This window comes from Anopheles stephensi, chromosome 2 (assembly GCF_013141755.1).
Source record: "Anopheles stephensi strain Indian chromosome 2, UCI_ANSTEP_V1.0, whole genome shotgun sequence".
NCBI classification, from domain to species: Eukaryota; Metazoa; Arthropoda; class Insecta; order Diptera; family Culicidae; genus Anopheles; species Anopheles stephensi.
Genome location: NC_050202.1, coordinates 14,128,356 through 14,153,243, shown reverse-complemented (window position 1 = coordinate 14,153,243; position 24,888 = coordinate 14,128,356). Strand labels below are relative to the sequence as shown.

The window sequence follows — 24,888 nt, the reverse complement described above, 5'->3', positions numbered from 1 at the left end:
AATCATCAAGGGAAGTTAGGGTAACGTTAAAAAAGACTTGCAAACAATCGCAAACACCAAATCACACTTCATTTTCTTATTTCTTTATTTTTAACTATGAAAAGCGACTAATATGGATGTGTTATCCCACTGGAGTGGGAGTGTGTCTGTTGTGTTGTGTAGTTATCGGTTTGGGTTGTGAACTGGTTCCTTTTTTTTGCGGGAGCTGTGTCATTTGATTGTTATGTTTTCCCATGTTTTTCCCCTTTTTCCTACAACTCATCCATAGTTTTTTTCCGTAGCAGCAGAGCTTTATTAGCACCCCGGCCAAACGCCCATACCAGCACCAGCTAAAATCTGCCTGCACTCTCCGCTAATAATTTGACCCTTTTTTGCGATCGTTTCGATTGGTTTTGTTTGGTTTAATTTTTGTTTATGAGAAAATGCGTGATAAATATGTAATGTGTGCTATGCTAGTTTGTTGTTCACCTGCATGTTTTAAACGGTTGTTCGGTATGCGAGTCCATATCCGCGAGTGCCTGCCTTTCCCTAGAGTGTGTGAGTGTGTGTGTTTGTTTTTTTTTTAATTTAATCCTCCCTGGCATCCAGAGATAGAGCGATAGAGAAAGGAAAGCCTAATTCAACTATTCTTTGTCGGTAAGACTGTGGCTGAGGGGGGAAAATGTAGCTATCCGGAACCATGTTTGCTGCTCCTGCTGCTTATGCGCTGCCGCGTGTGTATTCTCTGTGATCACCGGATGATCACCCCTGAAACGCGATCGCTGGTATAATCCCTCTAGCTTAAAGTCTTCCATAGGTTTGCTTTCTTGTTAAAATAGTTGCTGAAATCGTGTAGAAAGGTATAGTATCAATATTGTTGGTTCATCGCCGTATCGTTCCTAAACCGAGCCAAATGTACAAATTCATTAAGGTGTAGTAGATGAAACAATGAACAGAACGCACTATTGCTAGCATTTTGCCTCACATGCTCGTTCTATTACTAACTAGCACTTTACTCCTTTCTGTTAGGGTTTTCCCCTTTCTTTGTTTGTTCCTTACATCATGGGGCATTAAACAAAAAACTTTTATTCTTTTCCATGCGAGCTGAGCGCAATTTCCGTGTGTGGGGCATGCCAAACCATGTGCGCTTGTTATAACGTATGCATTAAAGAAATAGACTAATTTTGCAAGAACTTTACAGGACCCGAGTTAATCAAGGTTCAATTGTCTGGTGGTTTTATCGTTCGGAAAACATCCTTTTGAGCTGGTGGTTCTAACGGTGGATACATTGTCGATCGAAGAGACTCCTAACTGATCTCGACAATGGTCAATAGAATTTCTGGGCAAAACTCAGCAAGTAGCTCTTTTTAAAGAGAAGAGGGCAATTGTTCGCTAATATGTGGGACTTGAGGCCTCCTGGTAGCTCCACGCTCACTGAGCGAAAGGCGAAGAGCTTGAAGAGTGCCAGGAGCTACCTCGTGAAGTCAAAGATCTATCTCGTGAGGTCAAAGAGCTACTTCGTGCTACTTTTTGAAAACGAGGTCCCTTTGGAGCAGGCTCCTTGCAACAGGCCCCTTGAACTAGACCCCTTGGAGCAAGTCCTTTGAACAAGGCCCCTAGGAACAGGCAACTTGGATTTTGCCCGGTGAAACAAGGCTTTGGTTCTGGTAGTGAAATATGTGTTGAGTTATAGAAGAGCACCCTCAGAGCCCTCAAATTATTGAGGGCTATAGAAGAGGACGCTCAGATGCGTCCCGGAAACTCTTCAGCTCACTTCTAAACACTGATCTTATCCAATCAATCTATCTGACCCAAAACGCAGTAGGAACTGAACGTGATCAAGGCTCAGAAAGAATTTTCTGTAGAATTCTTCTTCGATGCATCCACAAATCATCTGTTTAACTGCATCGTCGTGCAAAGTTGGAGTATTTTTTAATGCAAACGTTATGGCGCCTCACACGTTACCAGCTGCCGTTCGGCTGTTAAGGTAATAGTAGGAGGTTAGGTCTTCAATTGAATGTTTGAAGCTGAAGATACTTGCCGTCGTTTCATTGCTTCTCACTACGGACACGCTGCCATGGGTAGCTCTCTCATGATTGTTTGTGTTCTACAGCATTAATGTGCGAGGATAGTATTGCTGATCCTGACGTCTCCGAGCGTTCAGTTCCTTTTCCGGTGTGATGCGTGTGTGTGTTCGTGTGGGAATTTCCGTGTGTAGATGTATCCTTTGAGTGCAATAATATGTGATTGTTGCGCGTTTTTCGTGTCCACTTTACTTGCTGTTAGGTTTTTGTTTGCTTCTTAGTTACGTTATCTAATATTTATGCCGCAGTTTTCTACTAACATCATCATCATCATCAATTCGCTCATCTGCCGAGGGGGTATAGCTGGATTCCTTGCCACCGAAAGCTCACTGTAAGCAGCATACAAACAACACGCTGTTGCACACACACACACATCATCATCATTGATTAGGTTAGGTTTGTGTGTGTGTTTATGATTAGATTTGTCCCTCCCCATTTTCTCCCCCGATGCTTCACAATTGCTAATTCCTAATTCCTTAGCGGTGCCCGCGCTCCTATCGGGTGCTTTCGGCTGATGGATGATGGATGAAAGAGCATGCATTTTTTGGTTACGATGGATGACGGTTAGGCAGTGGAACATTGCGTTGGCATGCGCATTGCCGGGTTTCTCAGGACAGTAGCAACATTGTAACACTATAGGTCAACAGCATAACACGCTAATTCGATATCGTAGATGCAATTCAACCTTGTTAACTCTTTTCAACATCAGAAAACAGGCTTTCAACTCCGTAAAATATCCGGAACCGGTGATCGGGGATCAAATCCTATCCAGACCGCCTTTCCTTAGGTAGGAATGACTATCCAGCTACGGGTAAAATCAAGACAAGGAAAGCCACAGATGGCAGGCTGAGACTTTTCGAGGTTATGGTACCAAATAAGAAGAAGAAGAACATAAACAATAAACATGTAAAGCGATTTAATTTTAATAAAAATAAAATTTTAAGATTTAATAAGATTGAATTCCATATACGATGTCGAATAAACGTTTTATGCTGTTGCCATATAGTGTTGCAATGTTATAGCTGGTCTGTGAAACCCTGCATTTGTTTTTTTTTGCTTCACTTTTCTTTACCAGTGCCACGGCGAAGAAAAGCCGCACGCGAGAAAAGCATTTCACTTATGCTTCAAATCATGCACAACAATTTTTGTTTGTTATAGTTTAACAATCATCCATAAGAGGACCTGGGTGGAATGTGATCTTCAACTAAAAAAAAATGGAGAACTGACAGGTGAGTGCACACTAAGTATACTAAAATCCTCTACTTCGCTCCCCTTCGTTTTTTTTGTTACACCGTGTCCTTGGCCATTTAGTGGCGCAATTTTCAAGTCTCACTTTTCATATTGGCATGCCCGTTTTGTGTGTAGTTTCGCCGTTTGTCGCTTACTACACTAGCTAATTGAATCGATCGCTTTGCGTAATTTTTTCTCTCACATAGTATTAAGATTTCTGCCCGAGCTGTTGTCCTAAGACCATCCTTTTGCACACACACACACCGAGTACCCATTTAAGCCGTTTTTTTTCATCTACTAGCTACTATTTCTGCAATATCCTCGGTTTTTGTTTTGTTTGCCTCTTCGCTCTATTCTCACTCTTCTCTATGCTCAATGTTCTACAGCCAGGACATAGCTTTTCAGCACGCGAGAGCACTGTTGCCTGTTCTCTGTCTATGGGATTGGTTTCAAGCACAAAAAGCATCATCTTTGCACAACATGCTTCCGCGCAGTGTAGGGCGCAGCAAGTAGGGAAAAGAAGGGACTGACCAACACATTAAACTAAATATTGCAACTCACAGGCGTCTTCCAAAACCATCTTCCAGCGGGCGTCGTTATGCGTGTGTTGCGATTGAGTGCTTTTGGGGCGAGTAAAATGAATACGGCTACTAGCAGCTAACACACTTGCTATCGTCCATCTTGCTTTTCACCATTCAGCCAACCATTTTAAATGCCGCCCACATGCCCACGCTCTACAGTTAGAAGTATCAGTTTGTTTCCTCTCATCCAGGTTGCTCGCTTTGCTTTGTGGCGTTCGCACCAAGGCTTAACACATGCAGCCACCCTCCGAATCCTGCTGATCGCCCGAGTTCGACGATTGAGTTTGCAGATCGACGGCTGAAAGGAGAGCGTTAGTGGTGGTGGGGTTTCGGGTTGGGTTAAGGACCATTAGTATGTGGGGGTTAGTGTGATTCGTACCGAAGGAACTTAAAAAGTGAAAAGCAAATTAAATAGTTTTAGAAGAAAAAAAAAAACCGTGAAGAAGAGTAAAGTTTAAGGCTTTCATTGCGGTTTATTACTCCACTAACAACTTACTGCTTAAAAACGTTAATAAGTAAGAGTAAAGTAAGTGACGACCCCTCATTGTTACAGTAGAGTCTTACACACCACCAGTCTGTCTCCTGTCTTCTGTCTAGGAATACGTCCTGCTGTTATGCTTTCACTGTCGGGGCAGGGGTTTCTCTGTTTTTCGAACGGAATATTTTTCCGGGGTTTGTCTTGCGGTTAACATGTGGGAGGCTGCTGTATGTGGTTGTGTGTGTGGTGGTTGTGCAAAGCAAATAAAATAATCATCATAATAATAATAAAAAAACCGATACATTATATAAGTTGGAGGATTGGAACATTAATGTACAATCATATTGCTGGTTGTATTAATTCGTTAGCACTACATTCATCCATTACACATCCGGGTATTGCAAAATCGGTTGTCGTACGTGTAACGTGTAGAGCAGTGTGTTACACGTGGTGAAAAAAAAAACAGGACAAAAAAAGAACTATATCCATTTATTATCATAATTACGCGCGCACCGTCCATTTGCGTGAAAGGAACAGGGAGAGCAGGAAATACAAAAATCGAGTAATGGAATAAAAATCCACAGCCACGCCAAAAGTGCCGATTGGACCAGTTCAATATTGTTCACTAATCAAAACCACAGCACCTGTTGTCTCTCGGGGTATTTTGTGTATCGCGGGACATTCGTGTGGACGTCCGCTTACAAAATAGTTGTGAGCTGAGCATTCTCCCTGTTGCTGTCTGCTACAAATAAATAGGTCGAAAAACATAGGTGTAACAAGGAGAAGAAAAAACAAAACACACATACACATATATACGACACCGAATGCGCACGTGGCGGTCAACGCTCAACACTGTCTTGTCACCCAGTCACTTTTGTCTCTAGACGTTGTCCTTAGCCACGCCAAACCGCGCTGGCTAACATCGAAAATAAGCCGAAATTATCATTATCATAATCGTAAACGCCGTCCTTGCAGTCGTTCTGTATTAGCCGTAATGGTGGTGGTGGTGGTAGTAGTAGTAGTAGTAGCTGTTGTAGTCAATAATAGTAGCGGGTTAGCATAATGCTGCAATCGTTGCTGCAGCGGCTGGGATGTTTGCAGCCGTAGCAGCAGCAGATGGAGGCCGAGATGATCGTTTCAGCAAGCACAGCCACCTTCCGGGTCTTTTGTTTCGTTCGGCGAATCTTTCAGCACAACCTCGTGCACTGATAGGTAGGAAAGGGAAGAAAATAAAACGTTAAGGAAAACAACAAAACTAAACCAATGAAACATAAAATTAGAAGACAAAAAAACGGAACATTTCATGGTAAAACCAAGCTAGCAAATGGAGCAAATAAATGAAAAAAAAGGAAAAAAAAATGTTGGAAACGAATCTCCTCCAACAGGACGGATGAATATGATTTGTAATCAAATTTTTAAATGCCATTTTCGCTACGAAAAGGATACTGTCTTCTGGTGGTTTGTTCTCGGTCGAGTCCATGCCTGGCAGGGCGGCGGCCACTCTTCGGAAAAGCTAAAACGATTAATACAACGACAACAAAGCACAGACAGTTAGACGATGCGCATCTTCTCAGCGGATTCGTATCCGTACCTGCTTAACGTTATAGCCGGCTTTCGCACTAGTCTCGATAAACATTACATTCAGTTCTTTCGCTTTTCGCTCGCCCTCCTCCGTCGACACCTGGCGCTTGTCGGACAGATCGGTTTTGTTTCCCACTAGCATAATAATCACGTCGCTGCCACGCTCCGTTCGCACGTCATCGATCCATTTCGAAGTTTGATGAAATGAATTCGCATCTGAAAGGAAATTGAAACAGACAAAAAAAAAAATTTAAGTAAAGCTCTTAGAAATTTGGATTTAGTAGTTCGCAATTGTGCGTACAGAAGGAGAGCAAAATTATAATACAGGGTTTCTCAGGCCCCTATATGTCAGCAGCATACAAACGCTATTCCGACGTCGATATATGCAGTTCAACCTCGTTAACCCTTCTCAATAAGGGAAGACAAACTTCAAGCAGCTTGTGTATACTACGTAGTTAGTTGATATACTGTTTAATATTTAAAATTTTAAATAGCATGAGAAACCCTGTAAGGAAGACACTGACGATTAGCCTTCTGGTCGATTCCTTTACAGAAGCGCAATCAATTAAACATGGCGTGTGTGCACGGTAACCTATATACTTCAAAAAAATCGATGACACCCATTATCTTTCTTCTTCCTGTGTTTATTTTATTGTAGAACCAATGAAACCTATTTGTCAGTAAGAACGACAAACCTCGCTCTCTTGGCCACGTTGTTGCAAACAGCACATCTCACGCAAATCGAAAAAAAGGTTCCTTTCATTCTGCATTCATTAACAGAGAAGACAGACAAATGGCCGGCAACAGTGACGCTTGATAAAGCAATAACAGTGGCCGGCAATGGAGAGCAGAAGAGAACCCTAACAAGAGGCGCCGTGAGAAAAGGGCGGTTTTCATTACCATTTCCATTCATACGATCCTCCTGCATCGATCCCCATTTGCATTAGCTTCATCAGGAGCGGCTAATGCATGGCACGATTGCTGCCCATCATTATTCCTAGGTCACTAAAGTACACAACAAAATGGACCTATTCCTGTGGGCTGCTAACGTCAATTTGATGGAGGCGCCTGGTCGGTCATGAGCTTGGTTGGTCCTGCGGATGGTTTTTGTATCACACACACATACATCATTTAAATGTGCGTCTCTCTCTCTCTCGAACGTCTTCATCCGTTTTATGCAGCAGAGCAGTAGAATGCAAAACCGTGAGCTTGATTGAAAGAAAAATCTCGAACCTAACCGCCGCCGGCCGGAAACGGAAATCGATTCGGAAACCGCACTGCAGTGAACTTAGCAAGCAGAGTGCATCATTGACCGTTTGCCGGTCAGGGCATGATGTATCGTGTGCAAAATTTAGCCCACTCGCTAAAAATCGTTTGATTGCATACGAGTCACACGCGGCCGAACCGGAAAAATTGTGCACACGCTTCACCACCTTGGCGGGAGGCCCCCAGGCTCGCTGCTGCTAGCAATCCACATTTGTGCAATACAGTTCAACAAATCGCGTAATGATTTTGTGGTTCCTCGATATGACAAATTCATCCACCGTTTTCCCGTCACAACCCCGAAACGAACGAGCAACGAGCGCGATAGAAAAGATCGGGGAAGGAAGAAAACTGCAAGTCATAAAAAAATCCGACACTCCGGTCAGCCCGAACCGTCGTCTGATGGTTGCGCAATGGAGGAGTACAACACGCGGGCTGCAGTGAGTGTAAACCTCACCAAATTGAGACCGTTGCTGACGCGTGACGGATTGAATCACACGGACTAATTGAATCGGGCCGTGCGTTTCGGTGTATATATTTATTATCATCGATGGGCAGCGTGGCAGCGGTGATAAGTTTTGACAATATTGCCTTTCCAACGCGGAGCGCACGTGTCCCGTGTGCTGTGGGTAAAGGTTTCACTTTCAATCGAGCGGGTGTGGGAGAAAATAAATTTAATAAAACTGTATGACGCCGGGTCGAATGCCCAAAAGGGTGTGAAAATCAAACAGCTATATTGACGCAGTATCGATATGGAACATTTGGTTCAACAGGTTAATAAACGGCATAAAGGGGGACACGACCCCCTGACACGTTAGGCGCTGATGGGCGACACTAATGATTGACACCTAATTCTTTGATGCAAACATTTTAAAAAATCATCACAGAAATATGGGTAGATTAATGTTGAGCTGGATTGTTTTAAATTCCAAGACTATTGAGGACAAAGGTATGCAATTAATGAGCAACGAAATTTATAATTATAGCGCATGAGTGATGAGACTCTTCAATTGTAAGGTTTTTTCGTAGTCAAGGCCACTTGGTAAGAGAGGTCACTCTTGGACGAGAACCTCCTGGATAAAGCTCTTTGAACGAGGTTCTTTGGACACGGGTTCTCGAACGAAAGGCTCTTGGATCTGAGATAGGAGTCTAGGGAGTGTATAGTAGACGGAAACGAAAGGATGTTAAATGAAGGCTATGTTGCAAGAATAAGACCGTCCTCCATAGTGAGGAATCACTATCTAACTACTTGCTATCAAAAAGACTAGTAAGCCAAACATGGCAGACATGACCTAAGATGTTGTTAAGTCAAGGATCTTTGCGTCCTATTTCAGGAATGTAGCTCAAATCCTGCCCCTAAATCGGGCTGCAAACTTTGTATCAGATCTCTGCACTCCCTCGATATGGTCAATGTCGAGGCCATGCAGACAGTTAGCAGAAAAGTGTACTAAGTGGGCAGAATAGTGCATCGAGGCCTAAAGGGAGGTCCTAGAGCCAAAACGCTTCAATACTCCAAAGTGATTGTCGGGGAGTCGATATGAGAACAAAATCCAGCCGAACTCTGAGGTCCTTGACGACTGAGACTTGGTTACAAGAGTCCCGGTATAAGTCATGACTGGTATAGGGATAGGGATAAACGAGGCAAATGAGATAACTTTACATTTACCAGGACTGAGAACAAGCATGTTTACAAATACATCATATGTAGAAACGATTAACTGAAAGCGTATCTAACGCTGTCAGGTTGTCCATATCCATTGGTCACATGCTTACAGATGCTTCGGACATAATCTATTTCTCACAGATTCTGATTTGGGCATTGGGATTACAAGCGTTAGCCTTACCCGACTCAGAAAAAATACGTGGAAGGCTAACAAATCCGCAACAAAAAATTTATAAACTAAGCTAGGAACCTACTGTATAATAAAAGTAACGCAAAAACCTATAACCTACATCACACCAGACACGCAACATTGCTGAACTACTTTTTCCAGACAAATACACTCGATACAGAAATATCGCTGCAGGAGGCCCCACGGTGGTTGACTGCGGCAGTTACGACAGTACCACTCGAAACCAAAGCTAATTTGTGTCAACGTTGATAAGCAGCACAAGTGCCAACGGGCCACACCAAAGCAACCGATTTGTTTGGCAATTACGCGTCATGAAGGCTTCATTTTTCTCTCTGGATTGAATCCACACCCACCGCAAGCTGTAACAAGTTGTGGCAACATTACAGCCAGAACAGTAGGATCGACGCTGTAGAAAGTCCGCCGGAATCTTTGGATGTACAACACGCGCACCCTACCTAGCGGTCCTAATGTCAACAGGCGCACGGTTGTAATTGCATCGCACACAACAACAAGTGGGCTGGATAGGATGAGTGAAGTTTTCTTCCCCGAATAAGGGAACACTGTAAACAATACAAAAAAAAAAACGGGAAAATGTCAACCAAGAAGTAGCGGGATTGCTACGGAGGCTCTGCTTAATGTCGCCAACGCAGGCTGGAAAGGTCAACCGGAATAATAGAGTGTGACAGGCTTTAAGCGACGTCATCCTCCCATACAAGGGTGATTCATGTCATTCTGTGCACTGCCCAAAAATGCACGATAGGTACCGGTATCATGATTTATGGTGGTGGTAGATCCAAATCTTGTAACCCATCTTCATCGCTTAGAGAGGTCGGGACTGAAGCACGGTACTAAATCGGATCACATATGTAAAAGTCGTTTCATTAGATTTTCCTCCACAAAGGCGTCTGCCGACGGACCGACCGGACATACCCGGGGAGGGGTGCATACTTACTTGTAATGTCGTACACCACTACTGCTACGGTTGAATCACGAATGTATGATGGTATCAGCGACCGGAACCGTTCCTGACCGGCCGTGTCCCACAGCTGTAATCTCACTGTTCGATCCTCTAGATACATCGTTTTCGAGAGGAAGTCTATACCGATCGTGGCCTACAAAGAAAGAGAGAAAAAAAACGAACGTTAGTATCGATGAAGCAAGTTCCATAACCCGTAAGCTAAAGTGGTCGATAAGAAAACGTTCGCGTGTAATGTATGTTCCTATCAGCATCTATTCTACGCCATGTTGAGTGCAATCCAGAAGAGGAGCCGCTGTATCGCTGTATGCATATCGTGGGTTAAAGTTATGGAAAACACACGCGCGCACCATAAACCAATTCAATCAATCGCCCTCAAACTGTACCGAGTCAATTATGACAACACTTCACCAACGGCAGACAACGGCCACAGGCCCTGTCTGATGCTGGTGGTGTGTGATGTAGTAACGGCCACCAGCACAAGATGGTCCACATTTGCCGCAGGGGTTTTTCATCTGTTTCCGTGTCGGATGTGCGGAGATATAACATCGCCCGCTTCTTCCCTCGACCTTTCGAACGGTCCCGATGGGAACTATTAAAGTATCATTTCTGGACGCCCTTACGGCCCAAACACACACCGTCAGGGGGAGAAGCGTAAAGTAAGCCGTCTCGAGCAGACCTGGGCACGGAGAGCGAAACGGATCGATAAACGGCCGCGGTAGGTATAAATCTTCCAAATCGATGGCGTCATCATACGGATGGTGTGTTCCCGGTGGCTTTCAAACCTTCCAGCAAGCAAACCAGCTGACCGACTACTAGGGGGATGTTGTCCTGTGTTCGTGCCAGACGAAGGTAACGTTCTCGTAACGCAACTCGTCGTCGTCATGAGTGTGCGTTTTATTTTGACTTCATCATATTAAGGTGAGGGGTGTTGTCGGTTTCTGCTTCTGATCTTCCACACCGTTGACTGCTTTCCGTCCAGACGTCGGGGAAAAATTCAAGGCGCCGGTGTAGCGTACAAATAAATATGGATCATCTAATATGAATGAGTAACAGGCGAGCGAGTCTGCTGTTGGGGTTAGATGTAAGAGCCACCGTTCATCCTTGAACTGGAAGCTGCCGGATAATGAAAACACTTGTCCCGCGGGGTTGATAACAGCAATAGGTCTGTTGGGGATGTTTTAAGACCATCGTAAAATGAGTTTAATTGAAGAGGTGTAATTTTTGCAAGTGATATCCACATAGAAGATCCGTCCGAAAATGATTAATTCATTAAAAAGTGAATAAAAGCTCTCATTTTAATATTTTTCAAAGCATTTAAATGTACTAAGCCAGTCACCAACAAAAACGAGTAAAGTTTAATGAGCCTGTTTACCCGTTTTATCATTCCGGGCTGCTGTTTGCAGAAAACCCAACTCCAAGACATAAATAACCCGAAGCCTTGGAGCGATTTTGCTCCCGTGGACTGCAATAAAATTGGAAAATTGTTCCTCCGGGCAACACACCACCATCGAAAGAAACGGATGGTGGTGGTGGTGGTGCAAAATGGTCGTCACAGACGAGAACCACACAGACCACCGATCGGTCCTCGAACTGTGTTTTGACGAGGTAATGGGTGTTCAACACACAGCATCGAACCCGAGGTTAAGTTGCAAACGTAAAACTTGATGCCATCGGGTTGGCTCGGTTGCACTCCTTGCCGTTGAGAGAAGCACCACCGGACGACAGACCACTTCAGAAGTTGCTGGGTAAACGTGCACCTCCTCCCGGTTGGCACAACTTGAAATTCACTTGAAAATCCCGCCGGTGCACGTGCACAAACCACACCAAAACGCCCCCTCCAAAAAAAAAAAAAAGGCACACAAACATAAACCGTACAAACTGGGTGCTTTTGACAAAAGAAGAACCACATTCGTGTTGCGCTTGCACATTTATGCTTTGGGCCGGGCTGGGAAGAAACCGCGTGCGGGAGGTGAGCACTGTTGTGCGCGACCGTGGAATGCATCCTAAAGTTATAAACTGAATAAATAAAACCGAAAAAAAACACCTCCACTATTCTGGTTCCATCGGTACCGGCGCACGTTGGAACGAAATGCGCTTTAACGACATTTTCTTATTGGACATGGGCATCCTTGCCGGGAGCGGGGCAACACATGTAGGTCAAACGTAATGAAAGGACATCCGTGGGGATACATCCATAACGATAACGCTAGCTGTTGCAAAACGTGACAACGTGGTAAAAATATAAAAATTTCGGTTAAAGTTATCCTTAGGATAGTGATAAGTCATATGATTCATTTCACAAAACCCTTCGTTCAATAATCAGGTGAGTTCAACAAGTCCACCAAAGTATATATAACTTCAATTTGAGGGAGCGATGAGGTTATAAATTGTTCGTATTTAGGACAAGTTTGGGAAGTTGTGTACACTCGCTAAGTCTGCCAAATTTGAATTAACATGTTCAGTTCAGACCATCCGGTATAGTTTTGAATACCAGAGCAAGAAGCAATATGTATTATTCTTAAAATAAGCTGGACAAGATTGGTTGGAAATTATCACGAACGTGAGGCGGCCTGGTGGTGGAGTCGATAACGGCGCCGGTCTTGATACGACACGACCGGGGATCGTATCCAACTGACTATCCAACTATTTGGTATCATCAAGTCTCCTGAGCCAGAAATAGCAGGCATGACCTAAGAGGTCGTTAGGCTAAAGGTTAAGAAGAACACAAAAATCAGAGATGATCGTGATGAAGCAACAAAAACCTATATGTTCTTCTTGTTTAGCGACACCCTACAGAGATCTGAGGCCTGAAGGTGTACAGAGATATTGCCATCATTACTGGCCTGCCTGGACCTTGTAGACCATATAGCCGGATAGTCAGTCCTACTTGCGGCTAGACGATCCTGACGGAATTAGGGCTACCGTGTGATACTTCTTCGGCCACCAGACCACCCTAGGAGAAGTCTGATCAATTGTCAGAATAATTTTATTCGAAGAGAGCTGTGACGGCTATTCGGTTCTTTCCATTAAGATCATCCGTAAGTCAAGGATGCCAGGCGAGAGACGGTAGGTTTGTTCGGTCGATTAGTAGTGTCAGGCTGGCATTTCGGTCCGGGGTTCAAGTCTTGCTCGGATTACGTACCTTCTTTTGCAGATCATCGAGGGACTCTTCGACTTTGATACATCCCCCCATAACTCTGTGTCACATACTTCGATGACTGGAGGTTCAAGAGCTCCAATTATCGTTTCGACTAACACATTTTCATCCCGTTTCCAACAACCTCCTCAAAAAAGCGTGCCAATTCCTCCGCTTTACATGTCCCTTTATGACAAATGGTGGATGGAAATGGAATATGATTCGATTCTTTGTCGCCAGACAAATTGATTCCTTTCGGAGCTGATCAATCATCAGCCACCACACGCTTCGATTCCCATTGTGCGTAAAGGGCGTAAAATGGTACTTATACCTCCCGGAACGTCATCTCCTGCCCGCATCAATTTTGCTCTTAGCCCATTGCCGGCCCAAGGCACTACAACCTTGCCTTCTCTTCTGTAACAGTGTAAGGTGCTTGCTTGGCTAGAAATTCTAAAACCCACGCCACGCCGCCTTTCAATGCAATTCTTTTGTGTGAGCTAACACACATGTATGACATAAGACCGAATCCGCACAAGCCCACCCCAGGCAAGTACATCTCGATATACCGTCAACCCATCGTCACACAATGCCGGTGTGTTCTCGTGTGTGTGTTTGTATTGCAGGGCACTTTTCGGTACACCGGAGTGTACCGGCGTACCAGTAAAGGAACGGAATTGAGCTGCTAAAATGTCCGGAACCTTGTGTCACAATCCCCTCCTCCCCCTCATCAACCAGCACCGTTGTCTGCTGCCCAACGCTCGAGAGTAACGTCAGTACACGGCCATTGAAATACTGTTGCCAGCGTCGATGGTTTGCACTTTGCGTGGGGCGACATCATGTCTCCGCATACATTTTAATGATCTAATTTCACATCACTCTCTCTCTCTGCCAGGGACTGCCGCCCAACCAACCAACCGACCGACGGACGTGATGAATGTGGCACCGTGCGTGGGTTGTCGTTGTTGGGGTGGCGCTTTATTGTCTGAAGGACGTCACTGATCGAAAGCGAAGTTAAGCGGTTCTAAAACCGGCAACCCACGAAACACGAACCATGGCGGATCGATTACGATTGAACGAACCGTTTCAAGGAAGTTTTATTGTAAGGACGCAATGGAACAGAGAGTGTTTGGAAGCGATTGTTCTGAAACTCAAACCAGTCTTACGAATGTTTAAACCAGAAGTTTTCAAAATTAGCTACGAAATTTTCAACCCGACCCTTTCGAAGGACGAACCGCCAAACAATCGGGCTGCTAACATTAATGATTCCGTGTACATCAACCCGGCGCCCTCTGGACACGTTCCTGCTGTAAGGTTAGAGTTTATCTGAAGCAAAAAACCGCAAAAAGCCCACCGACACGGAAAATTACCTCCCAACTGCCCCGACAGCTTGTTCGCGGCAGAAAAATTCTATCCCTGCACAACCATAACACCGAGGCGAGGGAGCCGAGATTTCCGGATGAATTATTATTTACGTCGTCCGTACGTCCGCCAAAGTTTTCCCAGCAAATTTCTTTTCTCCCAAAAAACAAGCAGTGAAAGACGGAAAAACAGACCAGCATTATGTACGCATGAGAAGCATTTTCGGGTGGGGAAAACATTCATTTAGACTTGCCCACTTCTTTTGTGTTTTAATGTCCACTGCCACACTTCCTTCATCCCATCGCATCCGGCCAGTGAAATGGGAAACTCTAGCATTGCCCGGTGTGCTACAGAAAGTGCGCTAAAATTCTGTACAGACAAACACATTATGTATTCCCAGCCAAGGAAGGTGTGTGCTTTGGCTTGGCCGGATGTTGAACGGTGCTGGAAGAAACGTTGAATCGAACAGGGGTAGTGTACAGTACACCTCTTGATGAGGGTCGGTTGGCAGGGTACGGCAGATGATGGAACACGGCGCTGTTGCTGTTTCGGACGCGTGGCAGACGAAACATCTCTCAGACTACCACCACTCGAAACATAATGTGTGGCGCAAAGATGAAAGGATAAAAAGTAAGTTATTAGCACACACACAAAGCTGTTTCGCTAAACACCCGCAATGATTCACATTTGCTGGATGATGGGTGAGCTGGATTGAGGAGAATATTAAATCCATTTATCGCTCTCGGAACATAAATCCTACTCGCACAGCACAGTAAGAGGCTGTAAGTAATAAAAGTTTCAGGCCTATAAATAAGTTCCTGTGGTTTTGTTTATGGCAAATGCATGATTTATTGGTTACGCTTTCAGTGTTCAAAGTATTTCCCTTCGCTAATTACTACTTTTTGGCAAAGTATAAATCCCATCAAGAAAAAAGTCTGGTCCATGATCACATTTCTAAGCATCGATCCTGAGTCCTTAGCAATTAGAGGCTATGTTGCATCGAAGGAAAGAGATGGAAACCGAATGGTAGAATGTCTGACCTGTATACTGGGTCGAATTGAAAGGATTCCAGGACCGGATTTGGTCCACAAGCTGCATATTTGACACGTCTGCACAACATGATCTTCGCACACCATACAGGCTTTGTGGTTAGGATTTTTGGACGTTGGAAAAATGCTTTAAACGATAGCAAAATTGACTGACTGAGTGCATTCGCAAGTCCGATGTGAAAGCTGGAACTTCGAGCTTCATCGAGCATTGTCTTCAATTCTTGATCTTCGGTCTTATATGTTGCTCCTGTACGTTTTCCGTTTCCCAAAAACAACATGGCCACTTTTGCACCGTTCAACCTACTTCTGATGGGAATTGTGACCATAAACTTCATACAAAAGATTGATGGCTCTGAACAAAAACTGCACTGCAAACGCACGAACTTATTCACACTCCTGATAGAACATGATTATAGACGAGAAACAAAATAAAAGGCTCATGTACGGAAATATGTGGCGATCCTAAGTTTTTCCACCCCTCCCAATCGTCCCAATAAAGAGGAGTCTGTCTGTCCTAAATGTTAGCACATTACGGTACGCTGATGTAGTGAAAATTGTTTGCCAATAAACCACCTCTCGCTTCCGGTTCTGTCACGATGGCAAAGACGAAAACAACGCTGCTCCTCCGCCGCCTGTTCCGGTGATGGTAGCGGGCCGTATCGCATAAACTGAAACGAACTCGCTAGGCTTTTAAGGATGGCGTGTGGCTGTAAACCTTTTTTCCTTTGTGGGTGTGCTGTTTTCCTTCGACATAAAAAGAAAAGAGCCCGACGCGCCCTTGATGGTTACGCGCGATCCATTTCTTTTCCCTAGCCTGATAAGAGGCCACCCCCCCACTGTATGTGTGTGTGTGTGTTACGAGCAAAATCATTTGCATGGCACAGTGTAAATTTCCTTTTTCCCGTTTTTCTTTCCACGGGCGCCCGGTTAATATACTGGAGACAACAAAGCGTCAATTGCAGAACTGCAGAACTAAAGGACTGTATTGTTGTACTGCGCGGTTTGAGTTTACTACTGCACCGCATGTAAAGAATGCAAACCACAATCGACGCGTTTTTTACACATGTCGCCTGCCTGGTGTGCCGGATGGGTTGAGGATGGTTGTGTTTTTCTACCAGGAATAAAAAAGAGCTTTCCATATTTTTTTTTATACTTTATGCACCCGGCAGACAAAAATCTGCTCACACCTCCATAAAGCCGTGCGCCATATTATTCTGGGTGGAATCTCTCACCCTGCATAAAAGGAAATGAAATGTATCCTTTTTTTTCACCTGCGTGTCGTGTGATAAATTTGTTTACAACCGTTACAAACTAACAGAATATGGGGTCCTGCTGTTGCGGAATCGAAGCGACGCCCGGTATGCTGCAATCCGCACTACACCGCGAGCAGAGAATCGTGTGGAATTTGAAACCGAAATAAATAGCTGGCTCGTATTAATTGCACACACACACAAATTGCCGAACGTAAAGCGAACATTATACCTACTATCGTTCAATCTTACCGGGCTGAGAGAGATAGAGGGAGAGTAATCCGAAACATGACCATGCCGGGATATATAAGCCAAGCTTGGCCTGAGTAAAAAGCAAAATAGCACATCAAATGAAATGAAAGCTCATCAAGCTTCTAATTTTGCTTTGATGAGGTTTTTTTGCGTCCCCCACCCCCTCCCACCCCTCCTCTTCTTGGCAAAAGGTAGCTCAGAATGTTTGGTAGTGCTGTACAGCTTAAAGTTTATTACACCCGGTGGCGCGCGGGTGAGCAAAAAAAAAATGGTGGAAACATTTTGAATAATTCAAGATTCAATTGCTTGACTGGCGCGAGAAGGCAAATTACTCTTCATACACTTGCAATCGCGTTTTGTCTGCCATTCTCACCAAACGAGCTGGAGAACTGGAACTTGGAAAGAGAATGCTTGAGCACCAAAAAATAAAAAATAAAGTTACATCACGAGCTTTCGGAGTATTATGCTAATTGAAATCACAAACGAACGCACCCCCATCGTTAGCTATAAAATTGAAAAAAAAAGAGGAGACACACAAAACCAGCTTTTTAGAACCTAACCCACCCGTCGTGGGGAGGGATGTGGAGGGCATGATAAAGTTGTGCTAATGAATTACAATTGAGGGTGGTTTCTGACGTGGCGTTTATGATGGGGTGCCGCGTGTCAAGAAGCACACACTCACACCGATTTAACGAAAATCGTAAGAATATTACTCATAGCATTGTACAGGTTCGCTAAAAAAACAAAGCCTGTCACTTTTGGCATTAAAATGCTACAGAGTATCTCAGTATGCCTGTTGGCCAAAGCTGGACGTCCTCTCCTACGCATTGTCCGATGGTCGAAAATATGTCTTACGCGTTGCGCCCACTCCCCACATAAAACGTCGATCGAATGCAACTGGTAGGTAGAGACATTATTTAACACGCTTCATGAATCAGCACAACCACTTCACACCTCACTCTTTCTCTGGCTCTCTCTTTCTCTCGAACCCTTCCCAGTTGTGGTTATCAGCGCTGGCCTCTTTTACTGTGGAATAATACTTTTCCTAAACCTTCACACCGTTTCTTATCGCCAGCAAATACAAAAAAAGAGGCACAATCGTACTGGCAAACCTTCAACAGGTGACGCAGGATTCGTCATCAGTTTCTTGGACGTTTTAGGGTACGTGGCAGCCATCCGGGTGATTATTGAGCTGTGATTTACCTGAATGCCAATCAAAGCTTATATAAACTTCATGACTAATTCTTAAGATGTTTAAGCAAAGACTCCGCAATCCGTTACAATTCCTACCATAATTTAATTTAAACACGAAACATCTATTATCTCTAGTGACTGTCTGTATCAGTGTGATTGGATTCCACCGCAAGTCAACAGCCTCAGAAATCAAAACCGTGAGCTAGAATGACGCTGCGATCCGTAATCAGCCTGTCCTCTCCACATCCCATACACAAATTGACAGTTTACGAAGATGGAATCCATACTCCCATACAGTGCGCTGTCTAGTCCTTCCTGCCACGCTTCAAACATCGGTCATTTGCCGCATGAAGAAATCCTTTAATTTACACTAATCGACACAAGGAAAATGCAGACAGGCCCGAGGTGGCAGACAGGAAGCGAGAGAGAACTCCATCATGTCTCGCTGGGACACATTACGTGAGAAGAGTGTAATTAGGTTAAGTTGTAATTAATTGCTCGACTAATTTGCGCAAGTTTCGCGGTCTTCTTGTTTATTCTGCCAAACACCGAGTGGCATCCGGGGCCTAGCACAGACCAGACCAGACGGGACATCTTGAAGTTAATTTAAACCATATCCCCCTGACAGTATTGGGTGGTTATTAAATTTGGATATAATTTTTAATTTTTATCAATAAACCGAAAAAATGTACCAAAGAGAAACGGTTGAAAACTCGTGATTCAGGGACGAAGAATGAGAATTTCCAATTTGCTGTTCTATTTGTTGTACACAAATAAGGGATTAATCACCATCAGAAGCATTAGAAACAAAATGGAGCACAAAAAAAGTTTTTTAACTAATTTTCTCCTACTTCTTTCTCCTAACGTACCAACCAAACCGAACACTCAACGAATCGAGTGTTTGGATTGCTCTTAATTACGCACCTGGCAAGAACCTGGTGTGATGTGTGTAGAAACGTTATAACGTGGACGGGACCCGTCAGGGTGGTTAAAAGTCAATTTGAAGAAAAAGAAAAGTCCATCGGGTTGGGAAAGTTTTAATACAATTTTACCACTGTTCTTGATTGCGCCAGCACGTACCACCACACACGCTTTGTTCCCTCTTTTTTCCCCCCCTCGTTTATGTTTGTCTGACAAAAAGTCGAAAACTTTACTCGGCTATGAAGTTTGGCTGGCAGAACGTTTGGGGGGATAGAAACAAAAATAAATTTTTTGATAGATACGCAACGCTTCGCAGACCAGAGTACGCGCTTATAAGCTGTAAGAAAAACAGGACCAGTTGTTTGAGATGTGTCCATTCGCCGCGTCTACGTGCGGCAACAACAGGCTTAACCTAGTTTTTGTTTTTAAAATCAACACTGCCACATAAATAAATAAAACAGTTCGTTCGTTCGTTCCTGCTCTCGGTGCATTCGAGAGCCCTGTTACCACAGTACTACGCCTCTGGACTCCATATAAAACTATTAGAGTTTATAGCTTTTACTCTACAAAACGCGTCCTTGCCACTGATGGCGGTGACATTTGCTGCTTAAGCCATGCCATCGAGAAGATGGTAGTGGGCGTTGTATGCAGCAAACAGTATTGCGCCCCCGTTACGGATCGTTTCGGCGTGGGAAGACGGCAGCAGCATCATCTCATCTCATCACAGAAATGGCACCGGCGCGCACACGTCACAGCACTGTACGACCGACGACGGGAGGCGGAATGTGATAAAAGGACCAATTTTTATAACCCAATTCTCTGCCCAATATTGATCGCCGTTGTGTGGTGCATACGAGATGGAACGGTATGATGGCGCGGTGCAGAAGTACAAGTGTGACCGAACCTCAAATGGATCAGATCTCACAGGCGTTCGGTTACCGATGAAGGAATGCTTTATCTTTGTGATGGATTGCGCCACTGGGTTGTTCTACTGTAGTGGGTTGCGCTATAAAGAAATCAATTTGCTACGGCTATTTTTCCTCTGCAAAACACGTGCCTCTGCTTGAAGAAGTGAAGCAGTTGAATAAAGAATCAGGTTAGCGTGGTATCTAATTGAATAGCCAGAGCAAAACATGAAGTAGCATGATTACTTATGTCAGGGTCAGGATCAGACCTGTACATAGTACTTCACTATATTCAGAATATATTCACGGCTTTTTGAAGTAGCCGGGAAAGTACCTAGGAATGTTCAGGTAGTCTTAAGGCAACAGCATTATATTAGCCAATAAATTTATGTCCCTAAAAATTGCAAAATTGTAAATACTTCAACGAAGGATTGCACGAAATATTCTATTGGCCATGGCCAACAACACGCCTTCCATTCTCAGACATGGACGGTTACGACAGGTTCTGGATGTACTTGAATATCTGGAGAAAAGCTCTAACCCATGGTTCTCAACGATAAGTTGAATAGTAGGTCATTGGGTTTCCCTTATTTTCGTTCGGTTTTACTTGGTATCACAAGACTTTCGGAAAGCCGAGATAGGACAAAAAAGCTATAGTACAAATCAGGTTAGCTATAGCCATTGGTTAGCAAGAATCTCACCATTTCCAGGGATAACGAAAAAAAAATCAGAAGCGATTGCTTGCCTATTCAGCCCATAATTGCAATCAAATGCTATATGATGCTTTAGAACATTTTAAGAGTAATATTAAAATGCCTCAATTTTGTCCATTTCCTTTAAAAAATATATTTAAAAAAATTATTAAAGATAAAAGTTTTTGACTTAACATAGGAAGCATAGGAGGAATTACAACCCAAAATTCTATAAAATTAAAAAATATGTAAAACAGCTTGTATGAACCGGAAAATCATAACAAAAAAAACCGACATCATAAAAAGCTAACCGACAATCTGACCCAAAAATCACAACCAGCTGCAATTGATGGATGACAAAATGCCATCAAACTTTTTTGAACTGACAAACAAGGGAAAAGATGGGAAAGGTCGCATGACTAATAACGGGTCAACAACAGCTCGTGCATGGGGCTTGGTGGTGGTGGTGGTTTAGGTTGACCACACACCCACACGGCCTATGAGTCGGCCAATATTCGCTAACTCTCTGTCTCTCTCGCGTTTTCTCTTCCGGTTCCCTTACGTTCCGGCATGATTCACGACCGATATCCGATCTTCCTTCTGGTGAGCATCAACGTCAAATTCTATTATCCCTGCCCACAGAGCCCGAGGTCATACCTTTACGTCCTTTTTTTTATACACTCTCTATATTCCCGTCCCCCTGTTTACCCCCATCACTCGTGTTGGAGGGGGGTTGCTGCCGGCACTTACCTGGTATGTGTTGTCGAAGCTGTCGTACATAAACCTGGTGATTAGCGATGTTTTGCCCACTGTGTGTCAGGATGGATGGTGGTAAGGTATGTTAGCGGTAGGTGGCACGCAACGGATGCATCCAGCAGACCGTGAATAGCATCATCATCATCGTCGTCATTGGCATCGGTCGTGCGGTGGGGGTATGTAGAAGAGGCGGCAGCACAGATCCGTATGCCGGTGAGAGTCATGAAAAGGAAACAAGAAGAAGAGAACACCATGTGATCATACATACAAAGTAGTAGACATGCCGAGAGAGAGAGAGAGAGAGAAAAAATCACAAATGTACACACGAGCACGCACGTGTGATATGGACCAGAGGAAAGAGAAAGAGACGTGGGAGAAACCAACAGGGATGATGTATCGCATAATTTGATTATGCACCCTGGTTGGGAGGGAGGCGCGCAAGCGGGGGACACAAGATTTGTGAAAAGTGAAGTACCCATTTTCAGGGCCGGCATCTCCCCCGCCCCAAAACGCAGGGTTCACCCGACGCCGCCACACACCAAATACCGGTGCTGGTGGTGGTGATTCGGTGAGCAATTTTTCATTGCCTTTTGGCTTGAAATCCGTTCCAGGTATGACATGGTAAAAATGTTGTACGGTGTCGCTGTGGTTGGCCTTCCAACAGCTTCGAGCCCCTTTTCCCAACAACCCGTGCAGCCACGGACGGATACAGCCACTGTGACTGTGCCGCTGGACGTTCCCTGGAGACGATGGGAGCCATGATTCATGCTGTCTGTTACGTCGTTCTCTACGCTTTCCGAACGGAGTACGTGAGCCGAGAATGTTCTCCCGTAAGAAAACTCATTCCACTCATTTTGGGATCCCCGAAACATGTACATAAATAAGCAGAATAAGGCGCAGAAAGATTGCTGGACGGATTGAAAGTAGAAGGAAAAACAAGTTGTCCCAAAACAAAAAAAGGAAAATCGTCTACAATACACACTTCAAACACACCACATATACCACATTCCGTAAATCGAGAACCGTCAAGTCAGATGTTTCGGTGATAAGTGAATTAGATTTCGGTGCCCGAGAAGGGTGCTTTCTTTGGTCCGTGAAGCCGAAACGTAAGCCCGTCCCCCGAAAAGAACAACATACAGATACCTTCCCCGATGGAGAAGTTTTCCGAATATAAATATTTTTCCCCTTTTTGGGTTGCTTCTTCTGCCCAGTTGCGTGCTTCAGCTGGAGGGTGTTATCACACGCTGGAAAAGCTTTCTTTTGTGACTTGGCTAGCAACAACAAAAAAGTAACGCCCCTGTGCATGACGCCATGCGTGTGAAACGTGGTGGACGAGAGCTTGATGCTCCAAATGGACACAATGATGAATAATAAATCTAATGCTCAGGACGATGCCGTGGCTTTGTCTTTGAATCCGTCCCTAAAGCATGCCCGGTGGTACGGACTTCACCTTCAAGCGATGGGTGGATGAGGTCACGGTTGTACCGCAGCCTCCCAGCATAACGCGTTCCATCGTCTGGCCGCTTTTCTAGATCATTTGCTAGGTGCCAGACACGAAGGTACAACACATATCGCAGTCTTCCCGGGTTTTCTTTGGGTTCAATTCCGGGACACAACACGCACAACGCGTACGATGTTGGGGGAAATCTTCCATCTAAGCCAGTGCTTAGCAGGGGTGACTCTTTTGCTGATTGAATAATGGGTAATTAGTAGTGCCATTCCGCAGGCAAATTCCAGTGGCCCGCTGCTGTAGAGTTCGTTTAAATTCCATCGGTATTTTGCACATCCTCTCGGTTAGGCAGTTGTGACGTTTCCCACACATCCCGTAAAAACAGGGAAAAGCTCTTGTCCCGTTGCTAAGCATTCTTCTAACACGATCATCAAAGACTCCCATGCTTTGCAGTGGGAAAAGCTTCAGCAAGGTAGCTTTTTGTAGGAACAGTTGTGCTTGGGTGAAGCAGGTTAACGGATTTCCACACACCCCGACACGCGCATACAATGGGAGGAAAATGAGCAAAGCAGAACGCTGGATGATAGCATATTTCTGTTAGGAAAAACTGAAGATATTTACCGCTTTGTTCGCCGAGAAAGACGAGCTTAAACTTCCGCAGAGGGTTTCCAAAATCGCCGGATGACGACATCGTGTGACCGGGGCGGGGTGGTTTTTTTGTTGGCTTTTCTTCGCTACTTCGCTTTCCTCGCTGTACCACGTTCCACTTGGGGCAACGGTTCGTTGCGGGCACAGACACACACACACACTCACGCACGCACACACTAGCGCTGATCGGGATCGCACACACTATTGCACACCACGACGAGACGCACTCGCTCACACCAAACCGCTGTGTTTGGTGCTTTTCCACGGGGAAAAACAACGATCACCGTACACTTTCCACTGGAACTGGAGCACACGATCGGCAGGCACTGGCGCAAGGAGGGGGAGCCTCACGAACCGCACCTTTCTTTCACCGCTCTCTTCCTTACGAAGCTCACAAGAGGGAAAAAAATATACTGTACTATCCGCAAGCTACGGGGCGAAAAATGGCCTGTGGGCCGTCAAGAGAAAAAAAAAATCGTTGGGTCAAGAAAGGTATGGAAAATGTATGCCCGGAATCGGTCAGGGCTTTGTATTGCGCTGCTTGCTGCGTTGGCTGTCGCGATGCGTTTTTAGCTGACACGACGGAAACGTCCAGGTCAACCCAACCGTTCAGGGTTCGATTTGGTGAGCTGGTTACTGTGTACGTAGATGGGCCACGCAGATGAGCCAATCGTCTCCGGGAAAGGTGACCAACCGGACTGCTGCTGCTGCTGCTACACGGGCACGGTATGAGAAAGGGTGAGCAACTGACCCACACTAACGCACAGACATACACACACACTCGCACGAACACACTCCAAACACAGGGGAACGGCGTTCTCCGGGAAAGGAAAATGCGCTTGGAATGTTTTACCGTTTTGCGGGCCACGGCCGAGACGCACGTACACAGAAGCACGCGTGCACAAACACACCCACCCAGTCTCACGCACGACGATGACGGCAGCAGCGGATCAAAGCAGCGGCCTCCCACCCCAGATTCGGTACGGTACGCCCAGGATAGGCCACTAAAAAGCACTTTGATTACGATTTTCTTTCAAATGCACCTTTGGGCAGCCCCGGATTTTCCCCGGATGGTTTTGTTGCGGCACGGCAGACGGGCGTCGCTGTAGATCAATACAATAAGCGGTCGTTACTGCTGGTGCTGCTGCTCCTACTTGTTTTAGCGTATCGGAAAAACTTGCATTCGCTTTTTCGACAAAAATCTGGTGACATTACACTTTTTTGACAGCTTTCTCCAGTGTTGACGGT

General features: G+C 44.9%; 1 protein-coding gene across 5 annotated transcripts; it reads right to left on the bottom strand.

Moving 5' to 3' along the window:
* Window positions 1-67: 67 nt before the first annotated feature.
* LOC118504156 (ras-related protein Rab6) lies at window positions 68-24,888 on the bottom strand. 5 transcript variants are annotated; one of them, XM_036038285.1, is made up of 7 exons: window positions 24,494-24,861; window positions 23,614-24,088; window positions 21,537-21,595; window positions 10,002-10,161; window positions 5,944-6,149; window positions 5,799-5,865; window positions 68-4,172 (listed from the first exon to the last, which is right to left on the bottom strand). In XM_036038285.1, the coding sequence occupies exons 2-7, from the start codon at window positions 23,681-23,683 to the stop codon at window positions 4,102-4,104; spliced, it is 633 nt and encodes a 210-aa protein (XP_035894178.1). In that variant the 5' UTR covers window positions 23,684-24,088; window positions 24,494-24,861; the 3' UTR covers window positions 68-4,101. The 5 variants fall into 5 exon arrangements, with proteins under 5 accessions (XP_035894178.1, XP_035894179.1, XP_035894177.1 ...); XM_036038286.1 differs by having other exon boundaries at window positions 24,556-24,861; XM_036038284.1 differs by having other exon boundaries at window positions 24,684-24,861.